This window comes from Glycine soja, chromosome 3 (genome assembly GCF_004193775.1).
Source record: "Glycine soja cultivar W05 chromosome 3, ASM419377v2, whole genome shotgun sequence".
Classification (NCBI taxonomy): Eukaryota; Viridiplantae; Streptophyta; class Magnoliopsida; order Fabales; family Fabaceae; genus Glycine; species Glycine soja.
Window position 1 is genome coordinate 39,499,087 of NC_041004.1, and position 20,449 is coordinate 39,519,535.

At 29.6% G+C, this 20,449-nt stretch overlaps 1 protein-coding gene across 1 annotated transcript; it reads right to left on the bottom strand.

Moving 5' to 3' along the window:
- Positions 1-13,760: 13,760 nt before the first annotated feature.
- Positions 13,761-14,935, bottom strand: LOC114406915 (LOB domain-containing protein 29-like). The gene is made up of 2 exons (XM_028369769.1): positions 14,584-14,935; positions 13,761-14,466 (listed from the first exon to the last, which is right to left on the bottom strand). The coding sequence occupies exons 1-2, from the start codon at positions 14,860-14,862 to the stop codon at positions 14,107-14,109; spliced, it is 639 nt and encodes a 212-aa protein (XP_028225570.1). The 5' UTR covers positions 14,863-14,935; the 3' UTR covers positions 13,761-14,106.
- Between the last annotated feature and the right edge of the window lie 5,514 nt (positions 14,936-20,449).

The window sequence follows — 20,449 nt, forward strand, 5'->3', positions numbered from 1 at the left end:
AAGTATGATATGATTGATGGGATGAGTAAACAAGTTTTAACCCTTTAGGTTCATAATCAGTTCCTCATCATCCTTAGTGCCAATTCTTGCAACTCCCCCAAGTCATTGTTGTTGTATGGTTTTTTTCTATAGCTTGGATATGGAAATCCTTTCTCCTTTGTATGTCTTGCATGCTCATTCCATCATTGATATTGTTGTGATCAATTGACTCAAGAGAGCTTTGAGGAGATATAGGTTTCATGTAAGTGGGATAAAATGGATGGTTCATTGGTTGTCCTGAACGCTGTTATTATTCCCTAGCCATTGATGATTATTCTCTATGTTCCTAGACTCCACTAAATTCTGAGCCAAATGAACCTTCACCTGCATCAGTTATGTTTGCAAGCATGCTTCCTACATTTCAGCAAAAAAAGTGGTATGTTAGATATCATTTAAAATAAATCAATGATAGAAATACACACAACTGCCTTTCTCCTATTAATTATAATTTTAAATTAAAAAATCATACTATATCAATGAATTGTCATTTTTAACCCTATAGGTTTATAAGCCACTTCGTTCCTCCATGTCTTTTGCGATTTTTCTTCCCCAAAACCCATTATCAAAATTGTTTCAAAGATACCAGTGCTACAAAGTTGAGCACCATGCCTTTACGCCTTTTCTAGTTGACATTAGACCTCCGTCACTCTAAGGTTATGTTCGACAAGGTATTTCAATTAACTTTTACTTTTTTTTATTAGTTAAAAAATTCATTTAGTTGTTTGATAAACAAGTTTTTTTTTAGTAACTTTAGCGTTTTTTGAAACGCTTAGCTATTGGCTTCTAACTTTTTATATTTTTTTTACTTTTATCCTCAATACATTATTCATTTTCCTTGTTATATTTTTTAAATAAATCATGATTTTGTTATTTTTTTGTCATTTTATACTTTTCAACTATTTCGACAGTTAATTTTACAGTACACTTCTAATTTAATAAGTTAATTTTTTAGTTACTATTTAACTTTCCAGTTTTCCAGTTTTCCAGTTTTCAACTAACTTTTTAGTTAATTTTTCCGAACATAACTTAAGTCCCATATGGTCACGTCGTCACTCTTGTGAGACCCGATTGTGGAGCAAGAGGTGTGCGATGGTGTTGTCACTGTTGTAACATCTCTGATTGTCGACTTCTTGACGGCTCACATACTACAACATTTCACACGATGACACTTCACTCAATATTCTTGTTAGTCAGAACCTAATATCAATCAGAACTCTCTGTAGGTAGCCTTTTCTGAGACCTCAACAATCAATGTCTGATTTTTTTCAAGATCAATGTTTGTCTCCACAAATCAATATGAGACTTTTTAGCATGTTTTATCCTCACTCACATTTTTCGAGAAAACTTCCTAGAAGGTCGCCCATCTCATAACTGCTTCAAGTCAAACACATTTAACTGTGGAGTTCTTACTACCAAAAAATAGATGCATCGTGTTAGTATATGTAGTACCAATTAATTCTTTTAAGTTATCATCAACTGTACAATCTCATACCTGCACAATCTCTAGATCTCTCTCTTTCCGGTATGATTCATCGGGGTGTTACAACTGTAGTGATCGTCCATGACTACGGAGAGAGGGAGGAAGGAAAAATAAAAAGAGAAGAAAGATGATGTCGTCAAGGAGGCTATTGTTGCTCTCTATTTTTTGTGTCTTTTTTTCCTCTATTTTTTTTGCATATGCAATACTTCTTATCCCCCAAAATAGTGACCTCAAAACCTTCTCCTAAGTTAATTTTGTGTCACAAACACCATCCTCTGCGTATTGGGTGTGTTGCGGTTAGTAATCACAAGGGAGAAATCAAAGTTAATCACAACAAATTTAAGAGGTGAAAAGGTGTGAGCTTTTAAAGTGTTACTAGCAATGGAGTCATACTATGCACCACCACCATTCTATGGCAATATGTGACTTTAAAGACTTTTAAATATTTATTTAAAATTTCTAAAATAAAAAAATGACAAATAGAAGAAAATAGTAGAAACCACTCAAGATAGAAATGTGAGTCATAATAATTAGAGGAACATTTTCAATTTACCACCGTCGTCATCCTAGAGTTTGCCACCATCAACTCTATTTTATCTCTCAAAACAATAATTTATTTTAAAGAAGAGTACTTGATAACTATTCACAAACAATGGAGTTGCCTTGAGACTTAAAGGGTTTTGACTTTCAAGCTCATGAGCAAAGAATATGGCACTGTTCAAAAATAATTCAAAGAAGGTTTAATTTGTAATTTTAATTTTTAAAATAAAAAATATTTACTAATATTTAGCTATAATACTCCTTTGCATTGGTCCATCATGAACCATTTGAGGCACTAGTCCATGCTAGAATTTGTCAATGGTTAATGATTGTTTAACTAAAGTGTATGACTCGTGTCATGCACCGGTAAATATTGTTTACAAATGTTCCCTTTGAACCCTACATATGAGGTCCACATGTCCCATTCACATTTCTTATAAGACTCTTTATGCTCTTTATTCCCATTGTCTCACTTCCCCTGACCCCTTCCTTTCCCATATCATAGTCTTTAGATTTTTAGTTTGCACCATTTTGTAGTTTGCCTACAAATTTTATTCACTTCCCTTATTCGGGTCCTTTCTTTTCACATATAAAACACACATCCATCTCTCTCTATTTGTGTGTTGGTTATTACTATTATACCACTACCATACTATGGCTTTGCTAGTGGAAATGGTGGCTCTAATAGTTTTGGCTCTCCTTGCGGGGCATGCAACTTCCTCAGAAGAAAGTGTGTTGTTGACTACTTCTTTGCACCTTAATTTTGCTCAAAACAATCCCCTGCTAGATTTGCAGCCATACACAAGGTCTTCAAAATCAATTTAGAATGATGATGCAATAAGAGAAACTTGTCCTGTAGTGTTGAAAATATGGAATCGATAAAAGAACGAATACAAGTTGAAAAAGATAAATTCAATTGAATTCAATATATTGAAAAAGGTTACTTGATGTTCTTGAATAGGATAATTCAAAAGAAAGGCAATCGAGAGCGTTAAATCAAACGATCAGAGTAGCATTTATCAAGCGGTTAGCCAATATTCAAATTTGGAAAAGGTGCAGAACAAATGGCAAGATCTAAAATAGTCAATTTATTTGGTTATTAACATTTTCATACTTCTTGTATACCATATTTTGTCGCACTTATTGCTTTTCGGTTCTACAGAATGTTGGGCGGTCAAGAGCTAACATGAGAATAAAGTAGGTGTAGCGGAGATGAGGATGTTGCGGTGGATGTGTGGTAAGACTCGACAGGATAAAATTAGAAACGAAGCTATTAGAGAGAGGGTTGGAGTAGCGCCTATTGTAGAGAAGATGGTGGAAAATAGACTTAGGTGGTTTGGGCATGTAGAGAGAAGACCGGTAGACTCTGTAGTGAGGAGAGTAGACCAGATGGAGAGAAGGCAAACAATTCGAGGCAGAGGAAGACCCAAAAAGACTATAAGAGAGGTTATCAAAAAGGATCTCGAACTTAATGATTTGGATAGAAGTATGGTACTTGATAGAACATTATGGCGGAAGTTGATCCATGTAGTCGACCCCACCTAGTGGGATAAGGCGTTGTTGTTGTTGTTGTTGTTGTTGTATTGCTTTTCGGTTCTACAGAAACATGTATGTTCTTGCCTATTTCTTTAATTTTCAATTCTAATTCTATCTCTATTTTACTTTTTATGACTCCTTCTCTTTTAGATAATGTTTCTTCTATCTATAACCTATTCTTCTATGTATGACACATTATTTATTATTTTTTGAATGCTTTATTATAGAATTTTATGTTATCATAAATGTGTTAATGTATTTGTAATGTTAGTTCAAGTATTTTTTATGCATATTTAGAAAAAGTATTTACGCTTGTATGAATCAAGTATTATAACCCGAATACTCATTTTATACTTAGTATAAAATTTGTTCTTATAATAAGTTTTTAGAAAGATATTGTTTCTTAAATTGAAATTCTAAAGATTGCTTGTTTGAAAAAAAAAAGGAATCTTAAGTGTTTTGATTTAGTATAATTAGTCCTAAAATTAAACTTTTGTTTGTTGATTTAAAGTTTTGAATCTAATATCAAAAATTCTTGATCAACACCAACTCATGATCATTGTAAAGTAGCTATCACAATCACTTATGAGACTTAGACTCGTATTAGAGACCTTGTCTATGGTTGTGTCTCTCACATTTTTGCCTTAAAACAACAAGTAATTATATACTATGTTTTTACAAATCTCATCAAAACTTTTGAACTTTGTTACTTTTTTTTCTAAAAATGATGAATATTGTCATGTTCATTTAATTTTGAATTGATATGAAATTTTGTATATATGTGTATATACACACAATTATTTTAAAAAAAACATATTTATGTGCATGTACACGCACGCATATGCACAAACACACACATATATATCCACACACATGTATATTGTCCCTAGAACTTAAAATTCTAGGATTCGTCCCTAATATTAGTAAAATAAAAAAAATAAAAGTTTTGCAAACATTAAAAAAATGCTTTAAATTGAATGATAGATGCGAGAGGATTGAAATATGGTTCAGATCTTTATTTTAAGATTGAACTTATTGAATAATGATTACTAGTATTTTGCATCATTGTAAATATTATTTTTTTACTATTAAAGTTTTAAAACTTTGGAATTTTTTTTTTCAAAATGGAATCATTGAAAATTCTTAAATATTGGAGTACTACAATATTAGAAGATTCTTTTACAGGAATGCATATTTTTTTAGGGAATGGATATTTTTTAACGTGGTACGCAAAATTGGGATTAATGTTTAGGACATTAGCACCAAGTAAATTAATTACTTCACATTCTAAAAGAAAAATTCCTAAAACAATGACAGACATTAACTATAGAGGACCAATATTGATATTTTTCACTTTACATTACTAAACCAACTAGAACAAAAATATAGGGACTAATCGCTAATAGGCATCTGTCCTACCTTACCTAATTAGTTTTAAATTTTAATATCATTCTAGTCTGAAAAATTATCAATTATTGTAAAATTTAGTTTGTATTAGTGTGTTTATTAGAGGTGTTTGCATATTGGATTGTATCAGTTATGAAGAAAAAAATCATTCAATCCAATCATTTTGGTCTTGTTGATTTATCATTCAATCAGTTTGGCTTAAAATTGTAATATGATTTGATCCCATTTAAAGAGGTTTGGAATTTGATTAGTTTTATTCATAGTTTTTTTTAGAAAATAGTAAATAAAATATAGTAATATATATATATATATAAAATAAAAAATAATTTAAAATATCAAATATTTAATTTATATGTCATTATAAAACTAATGATATAGTATATTTATGTATCTTAACTCAAATAGTTAGTAAAAAAATTCTTTAATTGAATATATTTTCATAAATAGGTATAAGTTATATGATAATTTTACAAATATATAGGAAATGAAAATAAAAATATGAGTGATATTATAATTTATGAATGAAAATATATACATATGTAAGATTGGATTAGATTATATTGATTTTTAAAATTAAATTTGATATGTGATCCAATATAAAAATTTGTTTTTCAAATTTTGATCTTTTCATTTTTAATTTATTCAGTTTTTTGAATCGGTTTATGAATACCTCCAAGTGTTTAGGACTAGACAACTACATAATAATATATGTGATAAGTAATGTGTCACATCACACATTTGTTGTGAGGTTAGCAGATGACTAACAATAAGGATTAACTTAAGTGACATAATTTCAAGAATTTAATTGTTATTTTTTAATTTGGCTTAATACATAATTTATGAGGTTCAAACCACTTTCATCCAGGAAAAAAAGAATACTATATTAACCCTCCTATCATGGTTTACAACAGATTGAATTTAAGGGAAAAAAATCCACAATCCAAACAAAATCAAAGAGATCAAAAGCTAATCTAGCTAAACCATGTGCAACACTATTAGCTGATCTTTTAGTGTGCACTAACAAACTGTTCAGCCTAGAACTCAAAAGATCACTATTTTAATTTTCATTATTTAATTTAAAATATCAAAGATTAACAAAGGGAGAGACACATTTTACTGCTTAATTATCATTATAAGAATTTTAGTATTCAAGTTTTGTTTTGCACATTTTACCATTGTGTTTTTTTATTTTATTTTCACACATTTTATCTCCAACTTTTTTCTGCACATTTTAAGATCATATTTTTTCTTTGCATTTTATCAGCTTATTTTTTTAATTTATGTGTATTTTAGCATGATATTTTTAATTTTTCACACATTTTACCAACATGTCACTAACAAAGCGAAATTACTTTTAGGGATACATCAACACTTTATTACACATTTAACATATGTAAAATGCACAAAAAATAGTAAACATGATGTAAAGTACATAAAAAAATCAAATGATAAATTTTACAAAATAGAGATAATTGAATGGTAAAATGTTTAATTAAGCATTTTAATTTTAAAGACAAAAAATGTTGTACAATTTTATAAACCAAAATTGGCATTTCCTCATCTATATGCACATGCATGTCAATGAATATTTTTGTTTTGTATAGCATAGGTCATTGTTACTTCCTTTTATTTTGTATGTACACAAAATCTTACTAAAAGAGGTAGAGAAGAACATGAACTATCAAGCATGTTGCTCCATCTCTGGTTTTCTATTATTTATTTATATGATAATAAAAGAAAATATTCTTCAAAACAGAAAATCAGAGACAAAAAGCATGAATCAATAATTCAGCATGTAAGTTCATCCATGCCCATGCCAGAAATAATAACTCACTTGAAATTGGATTGAGGTTAGCCCTATACTACACCATAAACAGTTAACACAATCTTCTCTTGGAACAAATCTAGGTGGATGGGGGCTTTGTACTCCAACCAAGTACACCAAAGACCGCATAAACCACACACTCCAAAAACTTTTGCCCTCCTTGTTTCAATTAAAACCTTAAATGAACTACAAGAAACGGCATAAAAGCGAAGAGGGTGGGTAAACTACTATTGACATCAACTATTCACATTATATGCTATTTTTTTTATCCTTTATGGATGCCTGATTATCAAATTTTCAAAACAGGTTGTCCTGAAACCCTGGTGTTAGACATGTCTAAGCTTGTTTGGTCAGTATTGACTGTTGTGAAGCAAAAAGATCCACTTTCTAGTGAGGTAATTACTCTGCAGTAATATATTTTTTATATTTTTATTAATATCTCTAGGAATATTGTTTGTGTGGAGGATTGTAATTCAATCTTCTCCAAGTTCTGTATTAGAGTTGGTTGCCATAACCGTGATTGTTGATTTTGAGGCTGTTTGAATATAATTATATAAGCATTAAGGATTTGATCCTGTTCCTGTAAATTTCTTTTCAGAGATATTTATAACTAAGATAGAGTTAGTTTAGTAACTACATGTAACAGAAAGTACAGGTGGCATAACTATGTGCTTAGCCTATAACTGATTAATACAGCTGGGATACTAAGAGCCGTAGTTCCTCTTTTGGTCTCTATGACAGAGGTCTCAACTAAGAGCCGTGGTTGAAATAGCAGTGGCCACCCCTGGAAGATTGAAGAATTATCAAAGGTCAGGTTTCCTTGCTTAGTAAGGGGGATAAAATATAAAAATTCTAAAGATATACGTAAAGTATTGCCTGCAAGGTTTCACCTATCACCATCATTATTGTTCACTGTTGACTTTTCTTCGCTGTTAGCTTGATCTCCTACTTTTTCCTTTATTTTTGTTTCACAACTGTTTCAAGTAAAAGGCCGTATACCTTTACATATGAAAAATAAAAAATAAAATCCCTCTCATACTGACTCCTTAGTCGTGACTCATGAGTGTTCAATTGAAGTGTTTGTTTTAATTTGTTTCCTTGTGTGTGGGTGCCTATCAACATAAAAAGAGTGGAGGAGGTCATTGGGAGATATTTTAAATTTTCTTCAAATTATAGTCCTGTTTTTATAAGCTGGAAGAAGAAAATAAAATAATTTTATTTATAAATTATAGTTAACTTATATGTAAATTAAAATTTAAATTTAAAATGTGATCATTTCTATAAATTAATTTATTAATAAGCTAATTTTAAATTATGAGAAAATTATTACATTTTTTCATATTTTCTTTTCATACATATGTTTATAGTAAAATTTATCTCAAAACATGACTATATTGAATTTTCTCTCTCTTTTTTGATTCTATGACTTATCAATGTGAACAAACAATCCGCTATCACACATTATTCTTCGTTCCTTATTTTGAATTGCATCATCTCCACTCTTTTTCTTTTTTTACTTACTCACATTAATATTAATTTGATTTTTTTGTAGCATTAGCTTTACTACATGAAGGCAAAGTTGTATTGGGTGTCTTGGCTTGTCCAAACCTCATCCATTGGCTCCAATCAGCAGCATTATTCTTCAAATAAAGTTGGCTGTCTCTTCTTTGCTAAAGTTGGTGATGGAACATGTATGCAAGCACTGGGTGGTTCTACACAAACTAGGGTTGGTGCATTTCAACAAAGTCATGAAAATCCAACAATGAGAAACAACATCTTGGTTTTGAGTATTGTACCATCATCACGGAAATTAATCACAATTTTTTAGAATTATTTTAGGAATAAAATACAATTTAATAGAATTTATCATTGGCAAAAAGGAGAAACTATTATAAACATCTAAAGAAAATCATACAATAGAGAAATAAAAAAAGCACATTCCCCTTATAGTAAATTCTTCCTTTCTTAATTCATCAACTAGAAAAATGTCCAATTTTTTAGGATTTCCACTCAACTTAGGAACACGACAATTTGACAAAATTTTTGCATCAGAACACCAAGTGGTCCGTCAAACACAATCAATCCGCGATTTAAAACATAAAAATAGAATTACATTTCATAAAACAACCCAAAAATTAATTCTCTAGGAATCCCTACACATGTTCATTATAATCTCAAGCTGTGAGTAACTCATTCCTTACCTCGAAGTAGTCGCTCAAGTGTTTTTCGTTAGCAATAGTGACGTTTATGGTACTCTCTAGAACTCCTCCTTCGATTGCTCTGTTAGAGTTCTTGAGAATCAGAGAAAAAGGAACAGAAATATTTTTACAAAGTTGCTCAGGGTTAAAAGTTCCTTTATATAGAGAAGAAACTTATGACCTAATTTTTTTTATTCTTATTTTTATTTATTTATTCATTTATTTATTTAAAAGAAAAATCAAGGGATGACTGTTACACAAAGCGCCACCAGTCAAGAGGAGATAAGGTTATATATTTGCGTTTCCCTCACAAAGGATACCATGAAAAAATATGGGATCATGTTGTTGGCAGCATTGTTGTGATTGACTTGTCTTTATCATGTTCTTTAGAATTGGTCTTTGGTTGGTCTAATAATGGATGGAGAAATAAATTGAATACACTACCTTTTTTTTTTTTTGGTTGCCCGTGGAAAGTTGGGTTGGGGTAGGGGGGTTGATTTTTTTATATACTCCTTTCCCTTCCCTTCAAAGTAAGACACCAAGCATGTATGGTTATTTTTCCTTACTTAGTTTGTTTCTAAAAAACAAGAAAAATATGCTAAATAAAGAAAATTTGTAAGGGTATAGATATTACTAGAATATTGAAAGTTTGCTTGTTGGGGGAGTGGCATTGAATATATACCTAAAGAAAATAATTTTTTATTTTTTTTTTTATAGAAAAGTGACATTCTAAGATGATTTTTAGGCTAAAACCTTCTTAAAATCTTTACTTTAATATTAAGACGGTTCTCTGAAAAATCGTTTTAAAATGTTTACTTTCTAAGATAATTTTTTTTCAAAAACCATCTTAGAATCTTCAAACTTTTAAACTTCTTTTTTTATTTTAAAAATGACATTCTAAAATGGTTATCTGAAAAGCCGTCTTAGAAAGTCTATCCTTCTAAGACTTTCTACGATGTTTCCTACAACGACAATTAATATCCGATGTAGAATAGCTTTTTTGGGGTTGTGGGAGAAATTAGGTAGGTTAGACTCTTTCATATGAGAAATCATAGTTAGAGTATGCAAGTAGATGTAGGTAACAATTGAAAAATTATTGAATAGAGAAAAATCATTAACATTACATAAAGAGTAGTTCTGATAGGTTGAATCTCCAACATTCCTATAATTTTGCATTGACAATCACTTCAGTGCTCCGAGTGTTTATTTTTCTTGCCCTTGCACACGCTAGCTCTAGTTTAATTTTATGTCAATTGCTTAAAATTTGTTATATATACAAATCTAAATACAGTTAAAATTCCTGTAAATTCGACACTTGATCTTATTATTTTAAAATACTACTTGAATGAATTAGTACATTTACCAAGGAGTTAACATTTTTACCTTTTTCTACTTGTTGTTTGGTGTTGCATGATTTGGGTCATCATTAGAAACTAAGTCCGACCATCTTTTAAATCCTAAATGTGTTGGGCTTGGAAACAAAGTCCATGTTTGCCTTAGGTTGCTATTTTAAACTTAGTCCATCTTCTCCTTCTTGTTTTCTTTTAACTAGGTTTAGATTTTTTAAACATGTGTCTGTTTTATTCATCATTGATAACATAAAGACTAATAATATCTGCAATATTTTCCCCCATGAAAATAATCCGTTTAACAATCAAACATTTTCTTAAGCGACTAACTATTTTTCTAAATTATCCTTTTAACTAATTTTGATTTTTATCTTATTAAAATTACATATTTTCTAAAATTGGGTTGTTAGTTATTGTGAGATCCTTGTGATTTGAGGAACAACTGTGATCAATAACTTGATAGTTCTCAACTTGAGACAGGACCGGTATGTATTGCCCAATTTTGTCTAAATTCTAAAAAATATTTTCATAGAAAAATATATAAAAATGAGTTGCTGATAATAACTATTTTATATTGACATCTTATTTTTTACTTGCGAGAACCAAATTCTTTAGAAAAACCCTAAACCATGAAAACTTAGTAATCTATACACCCTTTCAAAATAAAAAATAAAAAAACCAATGAATCTTTTTTTTAATTTTTATAAAATAATGCCTAATTAAAATCAATTAATACACAAGTATTTTTTAATTAAAAACCTGCGTAACCCATGAGTTCGTAATTGCACTGAAGTAGGAGAAAAGATAATCATTGCCAAAGTCAAAATAAATTTTCAAAATTTTTCTCTTTAAATAAAAATAAATATTAAGCTTTTCATAGATTTATTTTGCTTTATTTAAAAAATTAAGTAATAAAAAATTCCATTTCCATATTTATTTTTCTAATAAAAGGGATGTTTTTTAAAAATTATAAATAATTTGCACAATTAACCTTTTTAATTTACAAAAAATATAAAATATCTTCTTCACATTTATACTGAATAATAATTAATTTTCCATTTCTCTTGTGTTTTTCAATAACAGGAATTTAATTAAAAATATATTTAAAATTTTATGGTAATTAGATTAGTTGTTAAAAAAATCCCAAAAAGATAATAGTATTTTTTTTATTTGTTGAAAAATTTCTTTTAAAAATGGATCACAATATTATTTATTTATTTTAAGAAAACACCCTAAATGTTCTTTCACAACTATTTTTCAGAAATCAAACATTTTCTTTAATTGCCGGTCTTTCTATATCACTCTACCTGGAATCAAGTTGAAATCTAAAGCATATAAGATAAGGTTGGGAAGAGATCACAACTTTCAAATTATAATATAACAACAGTTAAGAGAGTATGGACCACCATTATAATTAAGTAGAAGCTGAATCCAACGGAAAAGGCATATCTCAGTATATTTGAAAATATGGCGAGGCACTGAGTGAACATGGGTCACGATGATAAGAAAAGAAAGCATATTATTCTCTGATAATTATAGTCAAACATGCACTGTACCAGCCCATTAAGACAGCAGAAAATGAAATAAAATTAATGGGTACAAGCGTGATACTAGATTGCATGGTATTGGTAGCCAAATATATGGGAACAATTAAGTGAATGAACTTAACTAGTTATTTATCATTAATTCATAGATACTATATCCCAAAAAGAAAAACGCTTGTAGTTTGTCACACACAATACAACTGTTTCTTGCACATATATTTCATATCATCACTAATATATATATATATATATATCTTATATGCATTATTCTAACGATTCCCCAAGTGAAGTTTCTTGGCAATTTCTGCATAAAATTCAAGGTGTTTCGTTTCCTTGAAATTATTGGATCATTAATTTTTTCTTTTTACTTTTTTATACATGGATCTCTGTTTGCAGTCTAGGGACAACGTTTATATATTCAAATAGTATAAATAAACTAATGTGGCGTGGGAGACATAAAAATTCAGATTTAACAGTCACTATAAAAAAGAACTAGATGATGGGGATACTGATGAATTTGCAGTCATTATGTTCATCTTTCAAAATGAGGAATATATATATATGCATATCGCCAAGGAGAAATCAACACCGAGGCTAACAAACGGTGTTACATATATCTATCAACTTTTATTCACACAGGAATAAATGGGTTCTCTCACCTCTCAATTCTTATCCTCGATTAGGACGGGACGTAATAATGTACACCTTACAAAGTGTCATTTTTTATACATCTTTTACACAATACATAGATTTAGAATTGTAATTAATATTCTTATTTGTATTGAAATTATTTTTAATATCTCGTTTATCATTCCAACATTTCATATATCATTATTTCTCTAGTAATAATCAAATATTATTTTAGAATTTTAAAATAACAGGTAAATAGGACTAAAAAATTCTTCTTAAATGTTGACCAATAAAAAAAGTATATATATATATATATATATATATATATATAAGTCAATCCCTGTTGGTTATTCTTCAATTCCTTGCGAGCACCATCCCAACTACAAGCATTTAACGTAGATGTTGTTGTCTTATATAGTCCAAACTAATTATAAGGCTATTTTTTCATATGGAAAGAAGCACTCACTTTAATTTGTATATTGGAGGACCTAGAAAAATTGGTAAATGATGCTAGGGACACAGAGTTCAATTATTTTCATTTGGGGTATCTTGGAAATTTAAAAATCTGGACAAACAAACAAATTCATAAACATGCATATTAAACAATCAGGAAACAATATTAGAAAAAGAAAATATCAGTAAGTGTAAAATGGAAAGTTGGCTTCGGAATTCACAAGAACCAAGCAGATACAGGAAACAATATTAGCATTTGCTTATATTTCTTCAAGATCTTATCTCCAAAATCAAGGTAACAACAACCAAATTTTGTAGTTTCATAATGCACTTCAGTATATATAATTACACTAGCTTATCTGGTATGATGAAACAAATTAAGGTGAATGGGGAGACTTGAAGAAATGCAACAAGTATCATTATGAAACAACCGAAGTGCTTTGCCCAGAAAAATTCATTCTGGGAGACATGTTGTGTCTGTGCGTGAGGCATATATTTTAGTTGCATTAATTAATTACTCTGAGCAATATGTTCTCTCTCTTTCCGCAAATATGTTCCTTTGCCCTCCAACCTAGGGATTACTTGTTTCCGAGAATTAAGAGTAACTTTGTTCCATATAGGTTTTCTGAATTAATATATCAGTTACTTTGGGATTACCATATTCCCTGGCCTATTCCAAATATTTGCCAGTGTTCAAACCTATTTTATTTGACAAAGGAAAGTTAATGTCAGAAAGGTATAGGTGACTATATCTTTTAGGTCAAAATTTAGGATATCTTCACTAGGTCCATAAACAAACCCAATTTAGCTCATACAAAAACCAAAGTTTCATCACTAAGAATTACACTATTATTCTAATAAATACTAATATTACACTAGACTAAACAAAACAATACTAGGATATTCCATTCCAATTATATATATGAACATTTATAGGCTACCTAAGGTTATTTATGGCAACAAAGTGCATGCTTCACCACATGTAGCATCAATTCAAAATTGATAAAGTTGTCTTCGCCAATTCTTTCACGCAGACTCTGATCTTTCATGAAGCTAGCTAGTTTGATTGTAACCAAAAGCCACTTACTGAAGGTTATCATCCTCTTCATGAAAGGCCCCACTGCCTTTGCATGTCATAGGACATTGAGTTACAACTCTCTTCAAAGCTAGAAAATGAGATGCTTTCTTCTACGGTTCCTGAACTTTCATAATTTCCAATAGGGTTTGGCTCCATGAGACTATTAGTGTTCCCATAATAGTGTGTTGAGGGATTGGTGGACAAGTTAGGGAGAAATTGTGAAGCCATGTTGGAATTTTCCATTTGGAACCGACTTTGAAGATCTTGAGGGAAAGTAGTAGGTTTTCCAAGGAGTTTCTCATTAGGGTTTTCAGTGGCAGAGGCATTCAGATAGATCTGACCTGCTTGTTCCCTGAGATAAGCTAGCTGAGCTTGTAAATTCACCACCTACAAAGATCAAAGCAAAAAAGTGGCGTAAATCAGTCAACTATAGTATAAGCAAAATCAGCTAGGGTTTTCAATTATAAAGCTATTAACATCAATGCTTATGAGAGGGAAACAAACCTGTTCTTGAAGTGCAAAAATATGAGCAACACAGCCATAAATTGGATCCTGAAGTCTAGCTTGAGCTTCATAAGAGATTGTGACTGTGGCTTCGCAACGGTCACTCACAGGGAGGTGAGCAAGGAGCTTTGAGACATTGCTTGCACCAAAGACCTTATGAATGGCTGCAAAATGGGTAACACCCTGTTCATGGCAAAAGTAAGGTGCAAAAACACAACCTCTCACACACTTCCTTCTCAAGAACTTGCAGGCTCCACAAGGAGAACCAGAACCAGTCATTTTGGGGGGTTAATTTGTGGTATTTAGGGATTTTGGGGTTGTTTCCGAGTCTATTCAGCTTTGTGCAAATTATAATCATTTATCATCATCTTTATATACACCACAGCAAGAGGAAAGGGTGGATTAGAGTAAGGAATATTTAATTAATCTAGGTCCCCTTAATGGCCTACAGTGTTCATTATTTTTCCCCATATAAAACACTATCTTCCCCCTCTACCGAAATTTTATTTGTCAGAAAAAATGAGATTCCATTCAACATGCTTATACGACAAAAGAGGTAACATTAACCAAACCCATATTTTTTGATGATTGGATCTATCTGCTCTTGTCCTTTCTTTTCTGAATAAAATGTATTGGTACCATGGTCCTTGTATATATATGCAATAGAGTACTGATAGCCGCAAGTTCATTTATTGGACTACTTATTTATATATACTTACTTGACTGTGAGAATATGGAAATGGAAGAAACAGAATTCGATGGGTTATTTAATAATTGTTTACTTATTAAGAATCAATTGTTACAGGCTTACAGCTTTTAACTTATTAGTCAATTAATGTAGATGCCGATTTCTCTTGACCAAAGACATTTGATTGAAACTTGGAAGCAAGAATTTTCTTCCATTATGCGACAAAACAAGAATGCCCAACTATTACCCAACGCAATTTTTTCTCCTCCTCGCGTTTCTTAATTATATATATATATATATATATATGTATATATATATGATTGGTGTAATTAACAAAAAGATCATGACACTATGAGGAGTGCTCTGTCGTCTACACTGTGATATGGTGATATGGGCAGTTTAGAATACACACACACATTTGAAGTCGGAATCTGATCTTAGTCTTTAATATTGTCAGTCTTAAAAATTTATTTTTATGAGCATAATCTTAAAACTCTACTTCTCATTGTTACGCTAAAAGGTACCCAATATATACCATGATAAATCGAAGGAAAAACTGGGAAGAGTATAGAAATGATTTTTTTATTGATAAATAACAATTATTAGTATAATTAATTTTTGTTATAATTAACAGAGAAGATCAAACATGTAATCCTTCTCATTTTTTCTTTTTCCTTAATCATTCAACTAATATTATATTTTCTGAGTATAGAAATGATTATATAACAACCAAGGAAAAAAAAACTTAGTTTAAAATTACACAAGGGTTCCCCACATGCTACATATTGTCCAAAGGAAAGAGAAAGAAAACGTGCGTGTAAATATTTTTTTGGCATTAAAACTGGGTTTATGTCTACATGCGTCCCTTTAGCGATTTACAGTTGTTCCATGGCTTAAGTAAGCACGCCTTATAAACCTAAGTTGAAAAAACAGAGAAAGAATTAAGGGCTAGTAGATGTTTGAATTCACATTAAATATATCTAAAATCATATTGAAATATTAATTTAGATAAATATCCATAGTTAATATATGTTTAAAAATAATTTTAAGTTCAAAATTGATTTTGAATTAATTTTGTATTGAATAAAATGAATTATATTAAATTTTACTAATAACTTGCATTTAGAATAAAATATTAAAATATAAATCACTTTACTTTAAAATAAATTTATCAAAATTAATTTTATAAATGCTCACCTTAACACACACAGTCACACACCATCAAATTAAAGTTCAATATTTATTTATAGTGGCACAAATTACTATGGTACTTGTATTGGCAAATTTTTTGGCAGAAAGAGCATAAGTGAATGAGGAGTATTTCATTTGAGTTTAACATGAGTTTAAACAAATAATTAATTGTCCTAGCACACACTGCCAAAGTTCAATAATCTGGGGACAAGTTGCCTGTTCGAGGGGCTCTCTCTAATACGTTAGTGGGGATTAGTGTTTTCAATGAACAGTTCGATCGACAGTGTTATGGTTGTTAATAAGATTGATTAGAAATTAAATATGCGAAAAATTAATCATCAACATTAATTTCTTGGTGGATTCTTGTTTTGGGAATAATCATTGTCCTCTAATTATACAGGTAATCAAAATGTAAAGCAGGCCAAAAAAAAGTTAAAACAAATGACACTGAAAAAAAAAAAGAAGATTCCAAAAATGAATGAAACAAACGATTGTGACACTAGTTGTGATCATCACATAGAAGCTAATCAAGACAGAGGGAGGGGCAAAGAGATGTGATTTGTTAGCCCTTTCCAGACTTTAAATTGTTTAAGCCTTCGAAGTCATGGTTTGTCGAGCAATACCGTATAAATAATTAATTATTATCATATATTGTACATATACTCTTTCAAAACATTTAAACACTTTCTTGTGTCGAGTATAGGCACCAACATGTAGGCCCCTCCCATATGTGCAATGGGCCCCGCATTCTATATTAGCTAATAATGACGTTCTAACAGAAAGCCGTAAAATAAAATAAAATAATAAAAATAACTGCTTAAAAGCGTATCACTTGAGAGATAATTGAGAGAAAGTGTAAGGAAAGATTAAAATTTAGCTAATGGTAAAATGTATGAGTTTTTTTCGCTCATTAAGGATATCTGTTACGTGATAATGAAAGCATCTAAATTAAATTGTATGTTAGTTCGCAATATTTGGATTTTATTCTAAGTTGTATTTCTCCTATTCTCATGAATGAAACAATACAAGTTTTTAGTGTGAAAAAAAGTTGATAATGAGAAATTGAACTTTTTAAAAGTATTAAAATTATTGAAGTAGACTTTATATTACACACAGAAAAAAAAAAAATCTTTCTCATATTCATAAAACAAGAAATAAATTTTAATCAACATACTTAAGAAAGTGTAATATCGGATAATGCATAAGATATAAGGCTAGTGCATCGCATAAATGGGTGCATTGGGCAGTATGATATCACCCTATATATCGAATTGATGGCTATTTTTAAGGGATCACATTCCGTGTGAAATCTACGTTATAGGAGGATTATTGCCTATTCTGACTTTGCTCGTGCTATCTCTTTAGTAAATGGTACTAATATTTTTCATAAGTTTATATCTTGATCACCATAAAAAATCAAGATCTTTTCCAACCTGATTGAGCAATGTTTCTTCAACACACTCTTAGAAATTAGGATGTTTATGTGTCGGGTTAAATTTGGTTAAATTTATTATTCAACTCAATAAAATTTTATGAATCGAGTTGAGATAGATTTCTATAATTTTATTAAGAGACTCAATTATAAATTGGTTGATACTATTACATATATGATTTTTAATAATATTTTTTTAATACTTAATGAAAATGTTAATAAAAAATTTAAAAAACATTTAAAAAAATATTATTAAATATAAATAAATATTATTAATATGTTTTTGTGATATTTTATCCATAGGATAGTACATTTCGATCAATTATGTAATCTAGTATAAAATCTCAAACTTAATTTCAATATCATCATTGCAACTCTCAAAATTTTAGACCAGTTTTAATCATATATATATTCTGAAAAAAAATGAGCAATATATAAGCTAATTCATGGTTTTAGTATTCTCTTAAAATTGAAAACTATTGATCAAAGGAAGTTGAGGGTGCGGAGAAAAATGAGAATTAATATTTGCATCTAAATTTATTTTTTTAAGTCTTGGTTGTCCAATGAAAATGGCTCGAATGGCTTGCCAACAATGAAACTCAAATGATATGGAGGGTAGAATTTTGTCCCTCAAAAAATTCCACGATTCAGAACTTTTCTTATATATAAGTGTTCGGGCGTACTTACCTTCTTCATGTCTGAAAGGGTATTTCTTTGTACCCAGCTTATCAATATAATTCTTTTTTTTCTGATAAAAAAAACGTGTGTGTTCGTACACACGTATATAAAATCATTTATTCTATATCAATGGCAAACAATTAATTTTAAAAACTTTAACGTTTAAAAGGATTTGATATTTATATATACATAATGAACACGAGGCTTATCTAAATTGAATCAAAGAGCTGCTCTTATTAGTAAAAAAAGAAGTTAGAAAACATAGGGTAGATAAAGTGTATCACTCTACCCTATATATGGGTTCCATATTGCATGCGAAACAGATAGATGTGTACTCACCAACAAAGACATTTTAAGTTTTAACCCTAAATATGCCTCAATGAAAACCAATATCGTCCTCAAATCAAGAGGAATAGTTGTATGATATCATCAGCCATATACTTGTTTGCCACTTCCGCATAATGGCATAAGAGCGTTGGAGACAGCAGACATATGTACACACAAGCCTGTTTTATTATTGTTAAAAATTATAATTATAATTATCCCCATGAGTCATCAATGAAGGTGTGGCTTAACTAATATATATATTTGGCTTGGAAAAAATTAAAATAATAAATATAAGTTATTCAATTTTATTTAAATAATTAATATCAAAAGAGAAATGGTACCATGCTTTTTAAAATAGTCATATGACCACTAATAAACTTTTAAGCTTAATTATTTTTATATATTCCAAGTTTATAGTTTTTAGATTATTAAAATGAGAAATGTTTTCATTATACATATAAGAAAGAGAACAATGGTACATACACTATTTGTCTATTTGCCTAAACACTGGACATCTGGACATTTGAATGTATCAAGTTTAAACAAGATTCTTTAAATGAAATTAAGGACCATATTGTCTATTAAGTAATTTTAAATGAACTTTTTCTTATTCGATCGTGCAAAACGCATCTTTATCATAACATAGTGTTTGCTCTGGATTTTATGGTCCTCCCATATGAAGACATAAATTCAAAATGATTGATTCAATCCAACTGATTCTTCTGTTTCTTCTTTTTTCTCCAGGTCACATGATCCAAAGTGGATCACCACAACACTCATTCAATAGACTATTAAGAGATCCCAGAAATAATTATTTATTCATGTTGTATAATTTATTTAAGAGATAATATATTATTTCACTATGGAGATAAACAGCAACCTGAAACAAAGGAGAAAGAGTAAACACCAAGAGACTGATAAAATAAGTTGCTTGCACAAAAGTTTATAGTTAATGACTCATTTGAACATCAATCATGAAGAAGAGATTTTAGAATCCCACCACCATATTTCTAGCCTATGACTTCACGTTAAATTGTTGTCAATTTTTTATTTAAAAAAAAAAAAGTTATCTTTTAACAATGGATTTTGAATCGTAATAGTCTACAACGTTATCTGTTCTCTCAACAATGATATATATATATATATATATATATATATATATATATATATATATATATATATATATATATATATATATTCTCTTTTTTCCTTAAAATATTTACTAAATTTTCCTTTTACTCTTTTTTATACAAGACAGGAATTTATCACTATTATTTTTGCTTTGTTTTCACTCATAGGGTAGGGTTTTATTATTTTTACATTTTTAAATAAAGGATGTTTTTCTTATTTTTACCCTTCAATTTTATTACATAAGATATTGAAAATAATATATAATAAATTTATTTTATTTCGTTCTTATTATTATTTTTGCATAATTGTATATTACGAAGTTTACTTAAACAATCAGACGATTTACAATATTTATTTTATTACTCTAGCATTATACTTCAATATATTGATATTGGTATATGATAGATTAATTTACTTTA

Excerpts from the sequence above, each read along its gene's own strand:
- LOC114406915 (XM_028369769.1), bottom strand. The coding sequence starts at position 14,862 with ATGACTGGTTCTGGTTCTCCTTGTGGAGCCTGCAAGTTCTTGAGAAGG. Across the intron at positions 14,467-14,583 it reads TTTTTGCACTTCAAGAACAG|GTGGTGAATTTACAAGCTCA; the intron begins GTTTGTTTCCCT and ends TGATCTTTGTAG.